A 22,581-nucleotide genomic window follows, 5' to 3' on the forward strand; every position below is an offset into this window, starting at 1 on the left:
AAATTGTTTTTTCTTTCAAATATTTAATACCTTCTGTAAAAATCGTCCCTTCCTTCCTTGGATAGAGTTTTCCAAAACATAGGTATAGTCTGTCCAACAAATGAGGGAAAATTTTGATAGACGATATCCAAGAAATGACAGAGAATACCATTTACGTATGAATTAAAACGGCAGACACATCTGTCACGGATCCTCTAATTGGACAGACTATATATTAATTGTACTTTTTCTTTAAAAAATCTTTATTGATTGCTCATCAATTAAGTTATCTTCGTTATTTTTATAAAAATAAAATGGACACCAGAAATAAAATTTGAGGTATGTATTAATTTCCTTGCTTAAATTTTATTTTATTTAACCAATAAGCAGCTTTTATCATATTACAAATTATAAAACAGCATGATTGTCTGATTGGCCCTTAAAAATGCCATTAAGTTCGATTTATATTCATGATCCAGTTCTTATTTAAATCTATGCCATTTTCATATTTCCGGATACCAGTTAAATTTCTATTTCGAATCTCCCGCTGCGAAATTTCATACCGATTGGTCGAAAATGTTCCGGGTGTGAGTGTCCTGCGCAAAAAGTCGACTCCGGTTGTTGCTCTCGTACAAGTTCCCGACACTGAAGAAAACCAGTCCAAGACGAATGTTTTCATTCCGATATCGGAATGATGTTAGTAAAATAAAGTGGACCTGCCGCTAAACGACCGAGCTGCTCCGTACACCCGTGTTTTCAGTGAGTTTAACGTAAAACAAGTGCAATATGAAAACCGATTTTGACATGTCTCAGCCTTTTTCCCTATTCGTTTCTTCGTTGTGCTCGTCCTGTCCCTAAGTGCCGGGATAGTCCTCCCTTCCGTAATTTCCTGGAGTGAGTTTACACGGAAGGTGAGTAATTTAATAACCCTATATTTTAAGAAAGTACTTCAAACATAACTGTTCACATAGTGCCCTTGTTTTTATGTTAATTTTTCAATTACGACACTCTCAAATAAATATTCAGTAATAATAGAAAAAAGTGGTCTTGTATCCAATTATGCAGAGATTTATATTGTTCTAACCTACGCCGTGCCGGCATTGAGTTCAATTTGCATATTTTTACTTTTATATATTAAGAAAACAGGGGCGGGCTCTTTTGTAAGGCCGTCTACCTTCTTTTCCCTAAATGTCAATGCTGAGGTCATGTATGTTTATGGATAAGTTTCTCATTGATTTTATACGAGTCAAAGGATTTACATTGTAAACAAATTATTTCTATGTTTATCGTCGTTTGTTTATATTGTGCCCTGTCTCGGGTTAAGTCATTGATCGGCAATCATTAGGTTGTTTATCTTAGCAAATCATCTGGGTTTTATATAAATAAATAAACTGTATATGTAGTTGTTTTTCTTAAGTTAAATTAAGGCCCATTTAGTGTATATTGTGTTAGTTACAAGTTAATCTAACATCTATAAATAAAGTTATTTTTAATACATAATTGTTTATTTATAAAAAAATTAATTCGTACAGTAAATTCTTTCTGCTAGGTACTTAACATTACTCTAGAAAAATATTTACTCGAATAGTTACTAGATTTTGCACATCTGGAAGCTGTCAGATTTCAGCAAAAAAATATTTTTAGATACTTAATTCTTCAATTTTAGTTTATTATAAGAAAAAAAAACTGTTAATGACTATAATACCATATGATCGAAAAAAGCTTCCAGTTGGCTTGGAAATAAAACGTTTGGTGACATTCGCCATGTAATTTTGCATAGAAAATGACAACGATGGTCACTTCCAAGCCGTCTTTGACGCCGTTTTTTTCTCATATAATACCTACTTATAATTAATAAGCAAGAAGAACTTCTAAAACTTACTGTAAATAGTAAGATTTAGATCGCTTATAGATAATTTTATTTCTTGTAATTATACCTAATGATCGAAAAAATAAATGTAGTCCTTAGAGATGACGATCCAAAACCATAATTTTGCACTAAACTACATATAAGGTAACTTGACGCCGTTTTTTTGGGTCTAGCAGTAGTAATTTAATATCAGTTAAAATGAGTGTCAACAACTGTGAGTGGGGTTTCCAATTCTTGGAATCGAGATCCCGTCTTGAATTCCCGGGATAAGAACCTTCAAATTTTGTGCAAAACATAAAAAAAAATTGGGGTGATTCATCCTTATCACTTAGGGATTACAACAAATAGATAACAACCTATTCTCAGACCTACTGAATATAGATATGAAATTTCATCAAAATTGCTCAAGTCGTTTCAGAGGAGTATGGTAACTAAAACTGTGACACAAATTATTGAATTACTAATATCGCTACTAAAAAATTGGGGTTGTACCATCAACCCCGAAGGGTTAAAATTTAGAGTTGTGTGTATTTTTTAATGCTACATCATAAAAAAATAAAAAATAAAAATTTGTTCAAAAAATAAAAAAAAAATTGGGGGTGGACTACTATTCTTAGGCCTACTGAATATTCGGAGGAGTATGGTAACTAAAACTGTGACACAAATTATTGAATTACTAATATCGCTATTAAAAAACTGGGGTTGATGGTTGAAGGGTGAAAATTTAGGGTTGTGTGTATTTTTTAATGCCACATCATAAAAGAATAGAATTAAAAAATTTTGTCCAAAAAAAAATTGGGGTGGACTACTAGTCTTAGACCTACTGAATATTCGGAGGAGTATGGTAACTAAAGCTGTAACACAAATTATTGAATTACTAATATTGCTATTAAAAAATTGGGGTTGATGGTAGAAGGGTGAAAATTTATGGTTGTGTGTATTTTTTAATGCCACATCATAAAAAAATAAAAATAAAAAATTTTGTTCAAAAAATAAAAAAAAATTGGGGTGGAGTACTATTCTTAGGCCTACTGAATATTCGGAAGAGTATGGTAACTAAAACTGTGACACAAATTATTGAATTACTAATATCGCTATTAAAAAATTGGGGTTGATGGTAGAAGGATGAAAATTTATGGTTGTATGAATTCATAAAAAAATAAAAATAAAAAATTTTGTAAAAAAAAAGAAAAAAGAAATTGGGGTGGACTACTATTCTTAGGCCTACTGAATATACCCAGGAATATACGTGTAAAATTTCATCAAAATCGGTTAAACCGTTTCGGAGGAGTATGGTAACTAAAACTGTGACAAGAGAATTTTATATATTAGAGATTAGCTATTTAAGAATGAAATGAATATCATGATGAATCAGTCTTTAAATTTAACTACAAGAAAAAAATAATCATATAAAATAATATGCAAATTGAATATCAGTGACCAATTATTTTAATTGTATGAAATAAAAGTTAAAACATTATTATCATTCATTTCATAGATAATATATTGTGTGCAATATGTAAGTATTCTTTTGCAATAGTATCGTAAATTGCATATAGGGCCATGATTCAAAAATAAAATATTCAGAAAAATGTAGGTACCTACTCCATGAAAAACGCACATATTGTACCAATGTACCATGTCCTGTTCGGTTTTATTGGTATGAAAATGTCGAAAACAATAAGTCGTTTATATTGATAAAATAAAGTATGTGTACAATAAGGTGTTTTATCAGTATGTAGAATTTTTACGAAAGCAGTGCTTGCCAATCATATACGTATATGTTGTCAATGATAAAATAATCAGTTCAGAGTAATAATTCAAGTTAGAGTTCCTATTCTCAGTATTACAGTTTTTCCTGTGTAAAGGGATTTGTTGACATTATTTTATTAATTTGTTGATTTGTTGACACTAATTTGTGGATAGTACAATTTAAATTTAAAGTTTTTGAAAGCCAGTTAATTCTGTTCCTTTTTGCAATCTAACGTTTGATCGAAAAAAAAACGGCGTCCAGTTGGCTTGGAAATGACGACATTGTCCATTTTAAGTGATACAAAATAACAGCAATCTTTCATTTAAATTCCAAGCCATCTCTGACTCTGACGCCCTTTATATTTATATTTTTTTATTAATTTTATTTTGTTAACTTTTTCATTTCTTTCTATAATAAAAAAAACCCTGAAAATCAACATTTTTGATTTTTTTTGCGGTTATTCAAAATTGTGTTATAGTTTTTACATTTTATTGATTTTATACATAAGTTTGTTTCTTAAATACAATGTTAAAATACCATTCTTGAAAATGTTTTAACAAGATTTTTGGAGAAGTCTGTCCAAAGAGTCGCGGAAGATTTGGACAGATGAAAAATGACAGAAAACACAATTCGCCTGCGAATAAAAATGACAGACACCTCTGTTATTGTCCAATTCTTGTTGGACAGAGTTAATCTGACACAACAAACTTCTTTTGAATTTAAAATAACAGACACCTTCGCCATACACGTGTCAGTAATTATATTTTTACTCTGAAAAAGTGATACTTTCAGATACTTCTAATGCACAGTTTTTCAATACTTGACATCAGTTAACAAAAGAATAAGTTCTAAGAGCTAACGTATTATTTCAATTTTTTTACTAGAAAATACTATTTAAGACAATCCGGCGTTGTTAATCCACATTTTTTTGTCCCAATTTCTTACATATTTGAAATACACTGAATACGTAAAACAGCAATAAAATAAAGGGTTATTTATAGATCTCCTTAAAATTTATTTTCTTTTGATGGCAAATCGTTTTTAATCCTCGATCGACCAAGTCAATTTTTATTCTGGTGGTGTTCATAATTTCGTAACGTAAGTACCCGTTAAGCTCCGCGCGCACTGCATCGGATCGGGCCGGCGAGAAACGGCGAAGGCGATGACTCGACTATCGTAGATAGGTAGAGGTAGGAATCTGGCCTCTACAGGCCGAAATGTTTTAGTGGACGCCGGCGCCATCTATATGTACGATGGTCGCAGTCGCTTTTGCTGGTCGGTCCGATCCGATGCAGTGCGCGCGGAGCCTTACTCAAACGCACTTTTTTTTCGATGATATTCTGGATTTTCTACCGTATGATCGAAAAAAAATGTCTCCATTTGGCTTGGAAATGAGCTTCGATGACATTCCCCATATAATTTCACATATAAAATAACAGCAGTCTTCATTTCACAGCCATCGCTGACGCCTTTTTTTTCGATCATATTGTAGTAATAGTAGGGGAACCCAAGCGAAGATTTTAGGATTGATTCAAGTGCGGCAGAGGCAGGGGAGAAACCTTGCACCCTGTTATGTACCCCTAACATACATGAACCTTTTACACAGGGACGTGCGTTGTGTCGAATTTTATATTAAACTTTTTTCAAATGGAACGAGTGTGACTCATTAGCATATTTGGAACAAGCATTTTTTTACGAATAATTTGATACCAATGATACCACATACTTGGTATTTCGAGTCAAACTTTCGTTACGAACCCGTAGTTATAATTTCAAATAATGCGAAAATCTCAAAAGTTGACATATGGTATGTCATTCTATTCTGAGTGTTATTTTCTATCGAATAAAGTAAAAAAATACCGAGGGTGCCATTTAAAAATCAAAAGTGGTAGTCATTTCCGGTGTAACAGGAAGTGACCGAAAACAATTGAATACGTCAATCAATCCTAATTTATGTCATATACTAACATACCATAACTTACCAAATCGTTTTTTTAACTGAAAAAATAAAAAAGTTATAGGCGGTGAGCCACTTTTGAGACGCACCCGGTATAATTGGTTGCACATCATAATACGACCACCAGCAAACTCCATAAGACGACGCATGGTGTCATTGATGACGTGCACCCAAAGTTGTTTTAATTTCCCTTTATGTAGATAACATGCAGAAAAGTGTGCATTTAAATAACCTGACGATTTAAGCCTGATAAAAGGAAATGCGCTATTAATATCTGAAACGCCCAAGCATTCCCTTGTGATTTATATTTATATTTTTGAAAACCTGTACACGTTCTCATAACCAAAAAGAACATACATCATATGAGGCGCATATAATCCTATCAGCGCAAAGACGGCTTAATCCACAAACTCGCAAATTTGCGCTGAATGATATTTATTTTATTAAATTCATTTTGTATCTAAAAATAACAGTTTTAAGCTACAAAATTTGCTTCATTAAACCAGTTCACACGGGTCGTCTCAAACTCGAAGCGGAAACGTCTCAAACTTGGAACGAATTTCCCTCCATTCCACTTACTACGTAAATAATAGTAGCAGAGTACGTATAATAGCCTACTTTACGTTTATACGTAGTATTAGTAGGTCCACGAACGGGTCGTTTAGTGGTTGACGCGGAGTCTAAGTGGTTGATACTATTATTTGCCTACGAATGTAGAGTGGAGGGCGGTACTGCGATACACTCGGAGTTCAAGACGCTTCCCCTTCGAAAACTAGACGACCCGTAGTTTTCGTGCAGTTATTAATATTGGCCTACTAACTTTGTAAATAAATTCATAAAGAAAAACGGTCTAATCCACATTTTTTTAAAAATCAACCTTTTTTTAGACAAAAGTATATGTATAATACTTTTGTCTAAATTTTAGTTCATTAGGTCTTTAGGCAAATATTTGCAGGAAAATATCAAAATATTGTTCGAAAATTAAACTAGTAGTATTATTGTCACTAAACTTTATTCCAAATTTGTGCGTTGGTATAACCTCATACTATAACCGTTGATTGAAGAAATAAGCGCAACCTTATGGGCGATTTCGTAGCACAAAACCTGTTCGAGATGTAGCTGGTGTTATAGTCAGCCTGTCCGAGAATTCCGAGATTTAGTTTAGCTCTGCGCCGCTGTGCGCTGATAGTCGTTTACAGCGCAGCGGATAAAGAATACTGTACCGTAGCAGATCGTAGTTCTGCTTTCAGTCGACAGAATGAGTGGTTGCCATAACTACTGATTAATACGTAGATTTACGGATTATAAGTACAATACACAGTACGTTAATAATTTCTATCATTAAATAATTTCATATAATATTATATGATTAAACAAAGAACGTTTGAAAATGAAGATCGCTATTACTTCATACTTCATATGTAAAATATTATGGTAAATGTCAATAGTTTCGTCATTCCCAAGCCATTTAAAGGACTTTTTTCGATCATACGAAATATTCAGTACCTATAAATGAATTTTTATTTTTCTTGTTTATTCTATGTTTAATACGAATACATTTTCAATACATAAACGCGGATTTTTCATCCAAAGATATTTTTATCAAACGTATTACAGATATTACACATTTTAATATGACAACACTGTCGCTTTCAGTTCCACACAGGGTTGACAAATATCATGATATTTATATAAATATCAAATATCGGATATATATTCGATATATATCTGATATATATCCGATATATATCAAGTTTTGATATTTATTGTTGTTTTTATTTTTTATGTAAAACTGCGTTTAGTATCAAGTAAAATCAAGAGCTCAAGCAAATATTTTTATTTCAACTTAATTATTGTTGCTTTGCACATGACAGGAACAACATTAAAACAAAAATATATAAAAAAATATACAGAAATTCTAAAAAAATAAACAGAACTTCTAAAAAATAAACAGGAATTCTAAAAAATAAACAGAAATTCTAAAAAATAAACAGGAATTCTAAAAAATAAACAGAAATTTTAAAAAATAAACAGGAATTCTAAAAAATAAACAGAAATTCTAAAAAATAAACAGAACTTCTAAAAAATAAACAGGAATTCTAAAAAATAAACAGGAATTCTAAAAAATAAGCAGAGCTTCTAAAAAATAAACAGGAATTCTAAAAAATAAACAGAAATTCAAAAAAATAATCAGGAATTCTAAGAAATAAACTGAAATTCTAAAAAATAAACGGAAATTCAAAAAAATAAACAGATATTCTAAAACTAACAACAAACAAATTTATATTTGATTTATTAATTTGATTAATGGTAAATCATCGTCAGATTCGTCAGAGTCAATTGATACTGTTTCTGCCAAAGTTTTTGGTAGATTTGAATTGTCCTAGATCCAATCAATATTATCTTTTTTGTTTTTTTCTTTCTGATTATTGAGTTTTATTTTTTTATAAATATCATGATTATATATCAGGGTATAAATATCATGATTTATATCAGGGTATAAATATCATGATATATATCATTGATATATATCCGATATATATCATTGATATATATATATATATATATATATCATGCCAACCCTGGTTCCACACCGTCTTCGATATGCCTTCGCTAGCCGAATTAGAGAAGATGAGTGTTTTATGCGTTGGCCGCAGAGGCTCCACCGTATAGTACTTGAGACGTAAGGGGAATTCAAATTAGCCTTGTCGCGAATTCGCCCATTAGGTTGCGTATCTTCCCAATTCTTTCAATCAACGATATAACTTTTTTCTTTCTAACGTCTAATTTTCACAATGCATTTTACAATTTTAGCCATCTTTGTATGATATTTTTTCATGAAACATATATATTTTGATCCATAAGTTTTATGTCGGATACATCCATAGATTGCAGTTAACAAATTTTCACTTTTATGGATGTTGTTTTTTTTTAATTTTCAAAATCAGTGGGTACTTGAAACGATTTCTTAGGCCATTAGGAAACACAATATGAATTATTTTTGCCTATTTTAAAATTATCGGCCGAGAAAACACACGGTATTGCCTTACTTAATATAAAGTTTATTTTTAATCTACTTTAATTATATGGAAAACTGTTTCGCAAGGTTAAGTTGTTTTGTTTTAGTTACAATTCAGTTTAGGTAGAAGTAGTGGTGTAATTATTTTATTGTCGGTAAATTTCGAAGTATCAGTTTATATATAAATTAATTAGTTATGTAATATAACGGGTAGTGTTCCTGAAGTATATTGGTTTATCAAAATTTCGATGTGATATAACTAAATTATATTTATATCGATGAAGTAACAGCTGCTAACCGTACATGGTAATTACTGTATTATTAATAGTGTAGTACCTAGTATAAATATATTATCAATAGAGACCACCTGTTTAGAAATCTTAGTAACAACTAACAACGAATACTCTGACTCGGGATATGCGGATGACTTGGCCATCAAAAATAAGGAATCTTTAATGACACATAGATACTCAGCATATACTATCCCATCAAAAGCATGAAATGTTAAAAAATGTGTGAGATCTCATGTAAAACAAAGTCAGTTATTTTAAGTTGTGTTTTTGGAAGCACCTACTCAACAACTTTGTTATATATTCTTATGTAATCCTAGAGGATACCATATTAGTTAGTTATAATATATATATTAGACATTCCTCTTGCTGCTTTCAATGTCCTGATTTTATAATGGAATGTCTCACCAAGTTCAAAGCTCCAATGTCTCACCAATTTCAGAATGTCTCACCAAGTTCCAAAAAAAAAGTTGAATCTGAAGCAATAAAAACTGATTTTTGCAACTTTTTGTCGACTGGTTAGCCAGTTCAGGGTTGTATTTTATATTTTGCATATATTTATATATATTTATATTTTATATTTTGCATATAGAGGTAGAAAAAAAACAGTAGATAACTTTTAAACACTATTGTTTTTCGAAGTATTCTCCACCAAAAAAGAAATGCATTTTTGCATCCGTTGGAACCAATTCTGAAAGCAGTTATTCCACTCGCTTGTACCTTCAAAATTGCGTTTTTGAAGGTGCTGACTGCATCTCCTAATGACTGGAACCATAGACTTAAAATAAATACCTTTGACCACGCAGTTCATTATTAATTTTTGGAAGGAAAAGTAAAAAGTCGTTAGGACTTAGGTCGGGACTGTATGGAGGATGGTGCAACAATTCGATGTTTTCTTGGTTTAAAAACTCGATTGTTTTTTAAGCTGTGTGGGAACTTGCATTGTTTTGGTGGAGGATCATTCGTGGTTGAGGGTTAGTTTTTCGAAACTCAGCAATTACTTCGGCACACAAATAGATATGTACCAATCAGCAGTAACAGTTCCTTGATCTTGCAGAGGAGTTGTTGCTACATGGCCCGCTTTTGGGACAAATGTCGCTACTATCTTCAAGAACGGATAACTTTCGTAGCTTTGATTCATCTCGGAACACCCAAACAGCCGATTGACGTTAATTTTCGGGTTCATAATTATAAATCCAGGTGAAAATCCAAACCAAACCAGTATAGAGTTTTTTGACACCAATTGTCTTTAATTGCTTTCTGTTCTTCCGTCAACAGATCCAACGAGTAACTAATTTTTTTGCAGATAATTCTTTATGTTTTTTTTTTGAATTAAGGTCTTTGAAATGCCCAATGATGCTTCTTTTTCACGATATGTGCCATGTCGATATTCTTGGTTTGATCAGCTTACACAGCATAAACGTTTTCCTGGGGACTGCCATTCTTGGTGGACTTTCTACGACTGATCCGTCTTCGTTTAAATTCTCCTTACCAACAAAAAGTTGACTACTCGAAAATAGAAACCAACTTGGTATTCACAACAAAGCATTCTTGTTGAGACGACTGTCTTCGAAAATTATAAAAAATTATTGCGCCAACATTTTCTCGGCATAATGTCATTTTTCGACTGACTCGTCAACTTTAAAAATTCAGTTTAGGTACCTACATCTTTAAACGAAGCGGTCTAGAACTTTGGCATTAAGTTAACTAAAGATGACAGTTAGTTTTGACATTTGATATACATATGTTTACAGGCGCCTACTATGTTTCTATATGCAAAATATATATGACAACCCTCGTAATAATTATTTTTCATTTAGAGAACAATAAAATTTCGGGGATACTTAATGTTTTCATTCCTTTATAAGGCTAAACGTTAACTAAAATTCAAAATTTTGCTACTTACTTCTAAAAGTACCTTAGAATTTTGATGATCGGTGAGTGTTTTCGGAAAACAGACTTTGACCAGGTGAGCCAAAAACACCTATTTATGCATTAACCATCCCATTACTGCGACGCCATTCTTGGGGTAAACAGGAACACCAAAGCTCGATTTTCTTAAATAAAATCGTAAAGATTTTTTTCCGGTATTTACGATAAAGCATCGCGGATTCTGTAGTTATCACTTTCCTAAAAAATCTATCTTAGAGTATTTTTTTTTTCAATTCAATAATTCGTATATTTTAAAACTTTGAAAGGTGACAAAAACCAAAATATGCGAAAAAATATCAATAATTTAGTGTATATTGATTAAAAATTTTTATATTTAGCATTGAATTGAAAAAAAATTACTCTCAGTTAGATTTTTTAGGAAATTATGCTCTACAAGAATCCGCGATGTAAATTTTTTTATCGTAAACCGTTTCAAAGTTATGGTACTTTTAATGGAAAAAAAATTACGTGTTATTTAGAAAACTTTGAATGTTCACCGACACCTAAATACCGCTAAAAATCCTGCCTTCTGGGGATATTTTTTTCTCGGTTATTAGGTTCATTTTAACCCATAAATTCCATAGATTATTTTTTTTTGGCTCAACTTAACCAGCAATGACATGAACAGACTATTCATGAATTCAGCCCCTGAGCATTGTGATTTTTAGCTCAATTTTAAAAGGTGTCAGTGAACATTCAAAGTTTTCCATTTAAATAACACGTAAAGATTTTTCCATTAGGTAATATGGTTTACGATGTGGGCGCAGCATCGTGGATTCTTGTCAGTCTTCCTGTGGGCCCATCTTAGAGTATTTTTTTTTCAATTCAATAATTCGTATATTTTAAAACTTTGAAAGGTGACAAAAACCAAAATATGCGAAAAAATATCAATAATTTAGTGTATATTGATTAAAAATTTTTATATTTAGCATTGAATTGAAAAAAATTACTCTCAGTTAGATTTTTTAGGAAATTATGCTCTACAAGAATCCGCGATATAATTTTTTTTTATCGTAAACCGTTTCAAAGTTATGGTACTTTTAATGGAAAAAAAAATTATTAAGCATTAGGAAAAACTTTGAATTATTCCACTGTGATTGACTCCCAACACGCTAAAAATCCTGACTTCCAGGGATATTTTTTCTCGGTTATTAGGTTCATTTTAACCAAAAAATTCCATAGATTTTTTTTTTGGCTCAACTTAACCAACAATGACATGAACAGACTATTCATGAACTAGTCATCCTTTAGAGACAGGATTTTTAGCTCAATTTTAAAAAGTGGGTGTCAGTGAACATTCAAAGCTTCTTCCATTTAAATAACACGTAAAAAGATCTTTCCATTAAAAAGAATTATTAACTTTGAAACGGTTGACGATAAAATGATCGTGGATTCTTGTAGTATTCATCAAGCCTTAAAAATCTATCTCTGTATATTTTTTTCAATTCAATAATTCGTATATTTTAAAACTTGAAAGGTGACAAAAACCAAAATATGCGAAAATATCAATAACGTATATTGATTAAAAATTTTTATATTTAGCATTGAATTGAAAAAAATTACCTACTTCAAAAATCGGTCAAACAATTAAATTGATATAAATAATATAAAATAATTTTTTTATCGTAAACCGTTTCAAAGTTATGGTACTTTTAATGGAAAAAAATTACGTGTTATTTAGAAAACTTTGAATAAGGTTAAAATGAACAACCAAATAACCGAGAACTAAAAAATATCCCCAGAAGGCAGGATTTTTAGGTCAATTTTAGGTGTCGGTGAAACATTCAAAGTTTTCTAAATAACACGTAATTTTTTTTTCCATTAAAATTTTTTTTTTTTTTTTTTTTTTTTTATTTGATAAAAAAATTTATATCGCGGATTCTTGTAGAGCATAATTTCCTAAAAAATCTAACTGAGAGTATTTTTTTCAATTCAATGCTAAAATAAAAATTTTTTAAATCATATAACTAAATATTGATAAATTTTTTTTTTTTTTTTTAATTTAAAAATGTTCTTTCAAAGTTTTAAATAATACGAATTATGAATTGAAAAAAAAAATACTCTAAGAATAGAATTTTTTAGAAATTAGATGGTCTCCAATGAATCCGCGATGTAATTTTTTTTATCTAACCGTTTTCAAAGTTATGGTACTTTTTATGGAAAAAGATTTTTTTTTTTAAATTATTTTCAACAAGACTGCAAACTTTGAATGTTCACTGACACCTTTTAAAATTGAGCTAAAAATCCTGTCTTCTGGGGATATTTTTTAGTTCATGAATAGTCTGTTCATGTCATTGCTGGTTAAGTTGAGCCAAAAAAAAATAACTTTTTTTTTTTTTTTTTTTTTTTTTTTTTTTTTTCTAGAAAAAAAATCAAAGGAAAGCAGGATTTTTAGCTCAATTTTAATAAGGTGTCAGTGAACATTCAAAGTTTGCCAAATTTGAAATAACACGTAAAAAGATCTTTTTCCCATTAAAAGGTAACCATAAACTTTGAACGGTTTAACGATAAAAAAATTTACCATCGCGGATTCTTGTAGACCATCAAATTTCCTAAAAAATCTATCTAGAGTATTTTTTTTTTTCAAATTCAATAATTCGTAATATTGTTACAAACCTTTGAAATGGTGGACAAAACCAAAATATGCGAAAAAATAATCAAATAATTTAGTGTAATTGAATAAATTTTAATTTAGCATTGAATTGAAAAAAAATTACTCTCAGTTAGATTTTTTAGGAAATTATGCTCTACAAGAATCCGCGATATAATTTTTTTTTATCGTAAACCGTTTCAAAGTTATGGTACTTTTAATGGAAAAAAAAATTACGTGTTATTTAGAAAACTTTGAATGTTCACCGACACCTAAATACCGCTAAAAATCCTGCCTTCTGGGGATATTTTTTTCTCGGTTATTAGGTTCATTTTAACCCATAAATTCCATAGATTATTTTTTTTTGGCTCAACTTAACCAGCAATGACATGAACAGACTATTCATGAACTAAAAAATATCCCCAGAAGACAGGATTTTTAGCTCAATTTTAAAAGGTGTCAGTGAACATTCAAAGTTTTCCATTTAAATAACACGTAAAAGATCTTTTTCCATTAAAAGTACCATAACTTTGAAACGGTTTACGATAAAAAAATTTACATCGCGGATTCTTGTAGACCATCAAATTTCCTAAAAAATCTATCTTAGAGTATTTTTTTTTTCAATTCAATAATTCGTATATTAAAACTTTGAAAGTTAAAAAACCAAAATTGCCGAAAAGATATCAATAATTAGTGCTATATTGATTAAAATTTTTATATGTTAACATTGAATTGAAAAAAATTACTCTCAGTTAGATTTTTTAGGACCAATTATGCCTCTACCAAAGAATCCGCGATGTAATTTTTTTTATCGTTTACAACCGTTTTCAAAGTTATGGTACTTTTAATGGAAAAAAATTACGTGTATTGAAAACTTTGAATGTTCACCGACACCTAAATACCTCTCTAAAAATTCCTGCCTTCTGGGGATATTTTTTTCTCTTGTTATTAAGTCATTAACCCATTAAATTCCATAGATATTTTTTTGGCTCAACTTAACCAACAATGACATGAACAGACTTATTCATGAACTAAAAAATATCCCCAGAAGACAGGATTTTTAGCTCAATTTTAAAAGGTGTCAGTGAACATTCAAAGTTTTCCATTTAAATAACACGTAAAAGATCTTTTTCCATTAAAAGTACCATAACTTTGAAACGGTTTACGATAAAAAAATTTACATCGCGGATTCTTGTAGACCATCAAATTTCCTAAAAAATCTATCTTAGAGTATTTTTTTTTCAATTCAATAATTCGTATATTTTAAAACTTTGAAAGGTGACAAAAACCAAAATATGCGAAAAAATATCAATAATTTAGTGTATATTGATTAAAAATTTTTATATTTAGCATTGAATTGAAAAAAATTACTCTCAGTTAGATTTTTTAGGAAATTATGCTCTACAAGAATCCGCGATGTAATTTTTTTTATCGTAAACCGTTTCAAAGTTATGGTACTTTTAATGGAAAAAAAAATTACGTGTTATTTAGAAAACTTTGAATGTTCACCGACACCTAAATACCGCTAAAAATCCTGCCTTCTGGGGATATTTTTTTCTCGGTTATTAGGTTCATTTTAACCCATAAATTCCATAGATTATTTTTTTTTGGCTCAACTTAACCAGCAATGACATGAACAGACTATTCATGAACTAAAAGGTATAATTATTAGATATATTGGCAATGTTGTCGAAAGTCACTGCCGAGTCCCTAGGTTTATAAGTTACTCTAAATTTGGGTAAATAAGGGCATCTTAGATCAGGAGCAATTGAATTCTCTTAATGCTATTGAGCTTAATGGCTTGCCAAAATTTGATAGTATTAGTAAATCATATTCAGATCGATGTAGAGAGAGAAGTTAACCGTACATAGTAATTATTGTTTTTTATTAGTTGTAATAATACTATTAATGCCTGCCACCTGTTCAGAAATCTCAACAACAACGGTTCGGTCATTATATCGCAAAGAATCTTATAATGACACGGAAACTGTTCGTTTTAAGATACTCTAGATTTGTTAAACAGAATTCTTGATTTTGCAGGTTTCATATAATAAGATTACTTTCCATATCATAACAATTTTCAGGAAAAAGGTAATTTAAATATTGGTTTGTTTATTTTGCTGTATAATCTTTAACATGCAATCAAAAAACAGCAATTGTAGCAGTGCTGTAAAATGCCCAATAGATTGATAGAAATGAGGAAAACTTTGTATTGAAGATATTGTAATAATTCCTTTTACAGGAATTGGTAATTTCGTTGACGTTCTTATTTTTATTTATGCAGTTGTCGTGCTAATGTTGGTGCATAATTACCATGCAATTTTACATTTTAAAAATACCTTTTATATTTCAATGTACCTATTGTTAATATAACGTTTAGCTATGGCGGCGTTATCTATATTTGTCGTACAAAATGTCACATGATCTTACTTATTCCGAACAATTTATTGTATTTAACCATTCAGGCAAGTAGATACCTAATGTTTTACGAACTTTAAATACGAAATGTATTTCTTTTTATAAAATAATCGATACTTACAATTAGTCCTATTAATCATTGTTTTATTATTGTTTATATTATGTAATTAATTACTAAATGTTTATAAACCAGTAATCATTTTATCATGAGTTTTAAATGAGCTAAATAATAATTATATAAACAAAAGATTGCTCTAAAAGTTTGACTTGCTCTAAATTTAGGTGTTATTAATATTTTATATAACTTCCGAAAATTCTAATTGTATTAGTATTCCACTTGAACATAAATCCTAAAACTATTTATTCGATTAAGCGGTATTTTGCAAGGATTTTACCTAATCTTGTAGAGTTTATTTTTTTTATCTATTCCGCAACGATTTATTGTTTGATATTTTCAAACACCGTTTACAGATAACTTATCTAATTAGATTAGCTTTAGAGATAATATAATCGCATTTTTCGTTGATTTCCAAGAAGGTCATGATTAACTAATTCTATTTTCGTTTTCCAGATCAGTCCAAAATGGACGACAAGAAGTGCGCGCCGCGATTCGGCGGTTCCAAAGTCTCGGAAATCGCCAACATTTTCCAGAATCGCGCGCCCAATCAGAAGGAGGACGTTTTGTTCGTCCCTCTACGGAAAACAACCAAGCTCAACAACAGCTCGTCGGAGAAGCTAGACGTCGATTCTCCAACGGTTACCGTCATGAGGACCGAATCTCACGTGACCAGGTTCAATAATGCTCGGGCAATGTTCGAAAAATTGGGCTCAGAGGACCAGGCGAAGGTAGTTTCGAGAATAATACCTTTGCAGAGCGTCAAGAGCGCGTCCAACGTCTTGGACAGGTCGAGGAGCAGTTCCGCAAACAGTGAGACTAGGGAAACAAAGTCTCAGAGTTCGCGATCGCCTTCTCCGCCGAAAAACCACGAGAAATTCAGCCGGAGCACGCCCATTTTGAATAACGAGAACGAAAATAAAAAATCTAACGGTTTCTCAGGTGGTGAAGCGATCAGAACCAATGGCAATGACGAACGAAGCAAACCGATGTTGATGAAGAAGCCAGAAAAGCCCGAGAAACCTGAACGCAAGTTTAACAGTAAAGAGCTCATCGAACGCCAAAGGAATTGGACTTCTCACTTCTCGAAAACGCGCGGTTCAAGATACAATAGCGATCCAAATAAATCTGAGGTGAAACTGGCTGTGAACAGCCGAGAACCGTCCAGCGAACCTTCGAACAAATCCGTTTCAGCCGCTGCTACTAGGAGCGCTTCTTTTAACAACGCGCGAATTATAAGTCCTCCTACCTCACCTCCTCCAGACCCTCCCATCCGAACTGAAGCCTCCCGAAGACCTAACGTCACTAGAAAAGAACGTCCAGCTTCGGTCATTCCTACCACCACCTACACCAGCACTCCTAATATTTCCAAAACTAGTCCCACATCTCCCAATAACGAAGTGAGTAACAAAAAAGAGAAGCGTTCTAGTTTAATCCTGACTCCTACGTCATCGGCGCCGAAGTTTGAGTCTTCTGTGGAAAAGAAGGAGTTTGTGCCGAAGTGTCTGTTTCGGGAGGAGAAGAATAATGATAATCTTCACATTCCTGCGCCGAATTACGTTCCGAAATCGCCGTTGGAGGATAATGACGCGAGCAGGGAGAACCTGTCGGGTACTTCGGGGAGTTTGTCGTCGCTGAGTCCGCCGAGCAGTCCGAGCAAGTTGAGATCCGAGCAGGAGAAGCAGGAGGAGGAGAGTAACGAGAAGTCGATATTAGGTAAGTCAGATTATTTAAGTAAAAGTTTTGTATCATTGGAAAAAAACATAATATTCTCTTAAGAATTGCATTTGAATTGAAAATTCGTATTTATAGAGTATAAATGCTAAAAGATCTAGTTAATGCCAGTAAACTTGGCATTAACCAGATCTTTTTTCTTCAATTTTATCTCGGTTGAAAAACTATGTCGATATTATATTGGACGGGTGTAAGTAGGAAATCTCCGTCGTGCTGTTCCAAAGCAAGAATATAAAATCTAATTTCCGCACAAACGCAGTCACTACAATGTGGGCACTGTTACTTGTGAGCCGCATGATAGGCATGATCTTGAGAAACAAGATGAGTGCAAGGAACGCAAACACAAGCACGAACGTCAGACTGAATGTGGAGCTATCTTTAAGAGATCCCATCTCCGTAAAGAGAGGTTAAAAACTTATCTTAAATACTTAACTTTTTTACAATGACAATGACAATTTAAATTTTTACTGCACTTTGGGATAAAGGGGAATTCTTGAGCCAGAATGTTTTTGCCTCTTTTGGTATTTTCTACTCTACGTTCTTCTGTTCGAAATGTGTATTAGTATTTTTCCAGAAATGTTTTAAATAAGGCATCCTATTGTTATGTTTATTAAAATCAAAGAAGCTACAACCAAACATTTTTTGCGTACCAAATAATTTCTGCCTACAGATGCCTGAGTAATACATTTATTTATATTAGTGTGTACCAGCGACTTCGTTCGCGTCGAATTAATCATTTGTAACGGTTATCATAAAGCGAAGCAAGAATTTCCATTAACATACAAACTGGATAAAATTTTCTCACATTTATGTCAGCATGAGAAAAAACAATATGGCGATATTTTTATATAACTTGGTAATATTTGAAGGGTAGTTTCAACTCGTTGGAATTTGACTTTCGAAAAATCCGCTTGCCAAAAATAAGCTTTTTACGTCAAGCAGTTTAATCAGAATCGTGGTTAAGAAATTACCCAACTTTTTGGAACACCCTGTATGATTTTTTAAAAAATTTCAAAATATGTAAAACCAAATAAATTATGCTTGTCCAAGCGTTTTCCCGAAAGACTAACCGTTTTTTAAATATCAAATATTGTAATATTTGAGGGGCGTTTTCACCTTCTTGGAATTTGAGATTCGAGAAACCCCTTCTTATCGAACCTCTACACCCCACAGTCAATCCGTTTGCCAAAAATCAGCTTTAAACGTCAAGCAGTTTAAGCAGAATCGTGATTACTCAATGGTCATATTTTAATATAATAATATAAATCTTAAAATCTGTGTGACAGCTAGGAAGTTGACTTCTATTTTTTCATGATAATGAAGTAAACAAAATAAGTACAAAATGAATCTAACTTACTGATATTTATGATACGATATTTACCATGAATAGAAATAATTAATAAATGTAAAGTATAAAGAAATTATATGACATTTCTAGAGAATTTTATAGAACTAAAGCCCAATTTAAAGGTGCGTTCACACCGGCTGCGCCGTGCAAAACATTTTTTTAACATGTACTTTTGAAGTATATTTTTTTTAGCGCCCACAAAAGTATATGTCAAAAATTAATGATTTGCGTGGAGCGGCGCAGCCGGTGTGAACGCACCTTAAGGGTACAACTTGACAAAATGAAGAATGGATCAGTAGAATTGCTGAAGTTCTCTTTTGAATTTATATTTCTAATATTGGCTTACAAACATCATGCCAAACATTCTGGAAATTATACGGAGTAAATGTTTTCATTCTTCAGTTTGATAATTAAAATTACTATTTCTAAAGTAAAATAATGTTATGATTAGAATTTTAGACAAATATAAAATTCTATCTCATTTACTACAGGTGTTAACATATTGTAATAAATATTTAAAACTCGAGATCTTGCAGGTAATATCTAGTAGTAAAAAATAATCACCTTATTTTCAGTATTTTTAGACGTGTATTTTTTGATGTCTTCGAAAGAAAGATATATAACACTTGGTACTTTATTGCATAGACCGTGAAATATAAGTGTCTAGAACTTGTAAACACGCCGAGTCAAAAATAGGGGGGTTTTACACAGCCTGGTTCATTAAAAAGTATTTTGGGATTTAATTTAGATACAAATCTAAATATTTTAGTATTTTAATAATTTTAATATTATTAATTCGTAAAATTTAATATTGCACCATATATTATATTGATATTTTTAAGCTGTTGCGATTAGTGACCTAGGACACAGTGACGGCTCGTCAGGGTAGGCAAGGTAGGCGGCGCCCCTACCCTAAAATTTTGGCAGAATTTAAGCGGTTTATTAAAATTACATTATTTACTCTATTAATGTTGCCAATACATAAAAATACTCTTAATACACGGAAGTGTGTTTTAATAATCAATATTATTTTCATATTTGTGGTCTTGTATATTAAAATATTCACTATCGCTGGCGTACGCTGACGTTATGTCGCTGCGTTAGAAAAAATAATTTTGACCGTTGCCGTTGGAGTGCCTTTGTTCGGCGATTTCTGAATCGCCTACTATCAGAGTCAATGCACGACGTACGGTAGTCTTCTGTCTCTGCCTAACTTATCGTGCAATAGCGATGCGACGTAAGTCGGAGTTGTATCGTATTAAGGCGGGGCTTAGGCGAAATTTCCGGTCGCCTTCGCATGAAGTCGTGGAGGTTCGGTAGGCTTAGAAGTTAAGGGGATATTCCCGATATTTCATAAGGGAATATAATAATATCACATTTCGTTAAGGGGATATTTCATATGATTCATTATACGTAGCATTTAAAATTTTTATATGAAAATTCAAAAAATTGGCAAATTAGAAACATTTTTTCGGGCTTGTCCGAGATTATTCAAAATGATATAACCGGTTGTATTTCAGAACACGCCACAGAAATAAAAGAATCCGAAATAAAAAATACGCGTTATTTTATTCGGTGCAAGACAACATATATAAGATACAACAGATATTACAGAAAAGTCTCAGTGTGATACTACACTATTTCAATTCGATATGTTAATAAAAGCGGCTAAGTCAAATATCTTTGCGAATTTTATTTTATGAAATATTATATAACATTGTTATACATTTAGAAACAAGGTTTGCAGATAGGTCCTCGTATGTCTCAATTATTTTTATTTATCTCTTGCGGATCCGGCAAATAGACGCAACTAAAATTTAGTCGCCTACCCAGTCACACTGGTCACGATCCGCCACTGCTAGGACAAATCTGTGTGGAGCATCTTTAGATTCATAAAAAAGTACCAGAGTGAGGCGAAAACCACATCTGTGTACTTCTACACATTAACAAGAAACCCTGTAAAACATACGAAAATGGGACACCCTGTACATACATATTAAATTTTTTCTCATTGTAAAATACTATTTTCTATATGCATATGTTTTGAGAGAATGAGCAATTAACAGATCATTACTGGCTACGACGATTAAAGAATTTTTCGATATTTTTCGACACCTATCATGGCTAAATGTGATATCTTAATGTTTTCCTAAATTCCATTTTAGCCATCTCCAATTTTGTGTTCTTGGTTCGAACAACGAATAGCTTGTCACGAAATTTAACTTTTATCTAAAAACCAAACTATCTAATCACGAATTCTTCGCATTCTGCTATTGGCAACAATGACAATTTTTCAAATAGTTTACGCAGAAGCATTTTAAGTGCAAAAGCACGTTTCTGCCGATGAAAACTCGTTCGCATTATTAATTCTCGGTGCAGCTGGAAATTTAATTTGCCGCATTTAAGAAGAAACGCAGCAGCAGGAGCACAGCCAGACATCCATAAGAATAAATATAGTTGCCGGCCGCTAGGGTCATTTGCATCGTAGTTGTTGTTGCGTTAGAATTACGCAGAGTCGTATTATTCTTAATGTCAAGTTCATGTCAGATATTTTATATTACAGGAGTTAAGTATCAGATGTAGTTAGATACCGGTCTTGAGATGGCGCTTAAATGCAATAGTTTAAAAAATATATATATATATATATTTTAAACTACTGCATTTTCACACTACACGTTCAGATTTTATAAAAAGATAATTTCGTCAGTCTACAGTCTAGTACAGTTCCTGCCAAATCTCTGGTCTGTATACAGTTAAAAATATCAGAGATCTCATCTTTTCGATGAGATTTTTATCGAAACCGCCACTACACGTTGAGATTTGGACTGAATCGAAGGATTGCAGGTGGGACAGAATATTTCCCATCGTTCTCTGACAACAGCTGTTCATCCTCCGAGGAGCAGGCATCGATCTCCTACGACGGTATACACCATTCCACGGTTGGGGTTTAGCCCTCCGTGCCTTGCAGTCGAGGATCTTGTCTCCGGTACCTGTTAGGTGGAGGCTGGAGGATCAGTCTTCATTTTCTCCACCTCTTTAACTTGACCTCTCCTTAGACCTGATAGCGGTGTTGTCCCGGATTTATAATAGAGAATATATATCTCTTTTTCTTTTTTTTTTCCTGACCATGGCTCTCCTCCCTTGAGTTGTTGACTCGCCAACTCGATGTCCTTTAATTGGAGTTCTGGCAAAGCTGGTGGATCCTTTAATAATTGGAGTTCCGGCAAATCTAATGATACACCGCAAGGGTTAGTCGGTCTTATCAAAGTCAAAGGTTAGTCACTTATGCATTCCTCCGCATATCCGTATTCATTTGATTTGGTACCGCCATCGTAGGATTTAGGTTTTTGGTGAGGTTCTCCTCTTGGTCCGGGAGATTAAGTTAAGAACCCCCCACACACACGCTCTGCCCGTGATACATTACCACTGACCACAGCTGTCTGGTTGTCTGGTTAGTATCTACTGTTAGAGGGTGCCTGGTATGACGGACAGGGTAGCCCCATCCGGCATCGTTATACGTATACGTCTTGGTGTAATTCCGTGGCCACGATACTACAGCCACAGGAATAAGACAGT

At 32.3% G+C, this 22,581-nt stretch overlaps 1 protein-coding gene across 1 annotated transcript in view; it reads left to right on the top strand.

Annotated features, from left to right (window-relative positions):
• Positions 1-413: 413 nt before the first annotated feature.
• The window catches only part of LOC115885724 (proteoglycan 4-like), a gene marked incomplete at its 3' end in the record, with an annotated part of 50,765 nt that continues 28,597 nt past the window's right edge, over positions 414-22,581 (top strand). The window contains exons 1-2 of the mRNA XM_030904713.1: positions 414-890; positions 16,380-17,639. Coding sequence (XP_030760573.1) covers positions 16,391-17,639 — 1,249 coding nt within the window. The remainder of the gene's footprint in view (positions 891-16,379; positions 17,640-22,581) is intronic.

Source organism: Sitophilus oryzae, unplaced genomic scaffold (genome assembly GCF_002938485.1).
Source record: "Sitophilus oryzae breed Bouriz unplaced genomic scaffold, Soryzae_2.0 scaffold_41_pilon_pilon, whole genome shotgun sequence".
NCBI classification, from domain to species: domain Eukaryota; kingdom Metazoa; phylum Arthropoda; class Insecta; order Coleoptera; family Curculionidae; genus Sitophilus; species Sitophilus oryzae.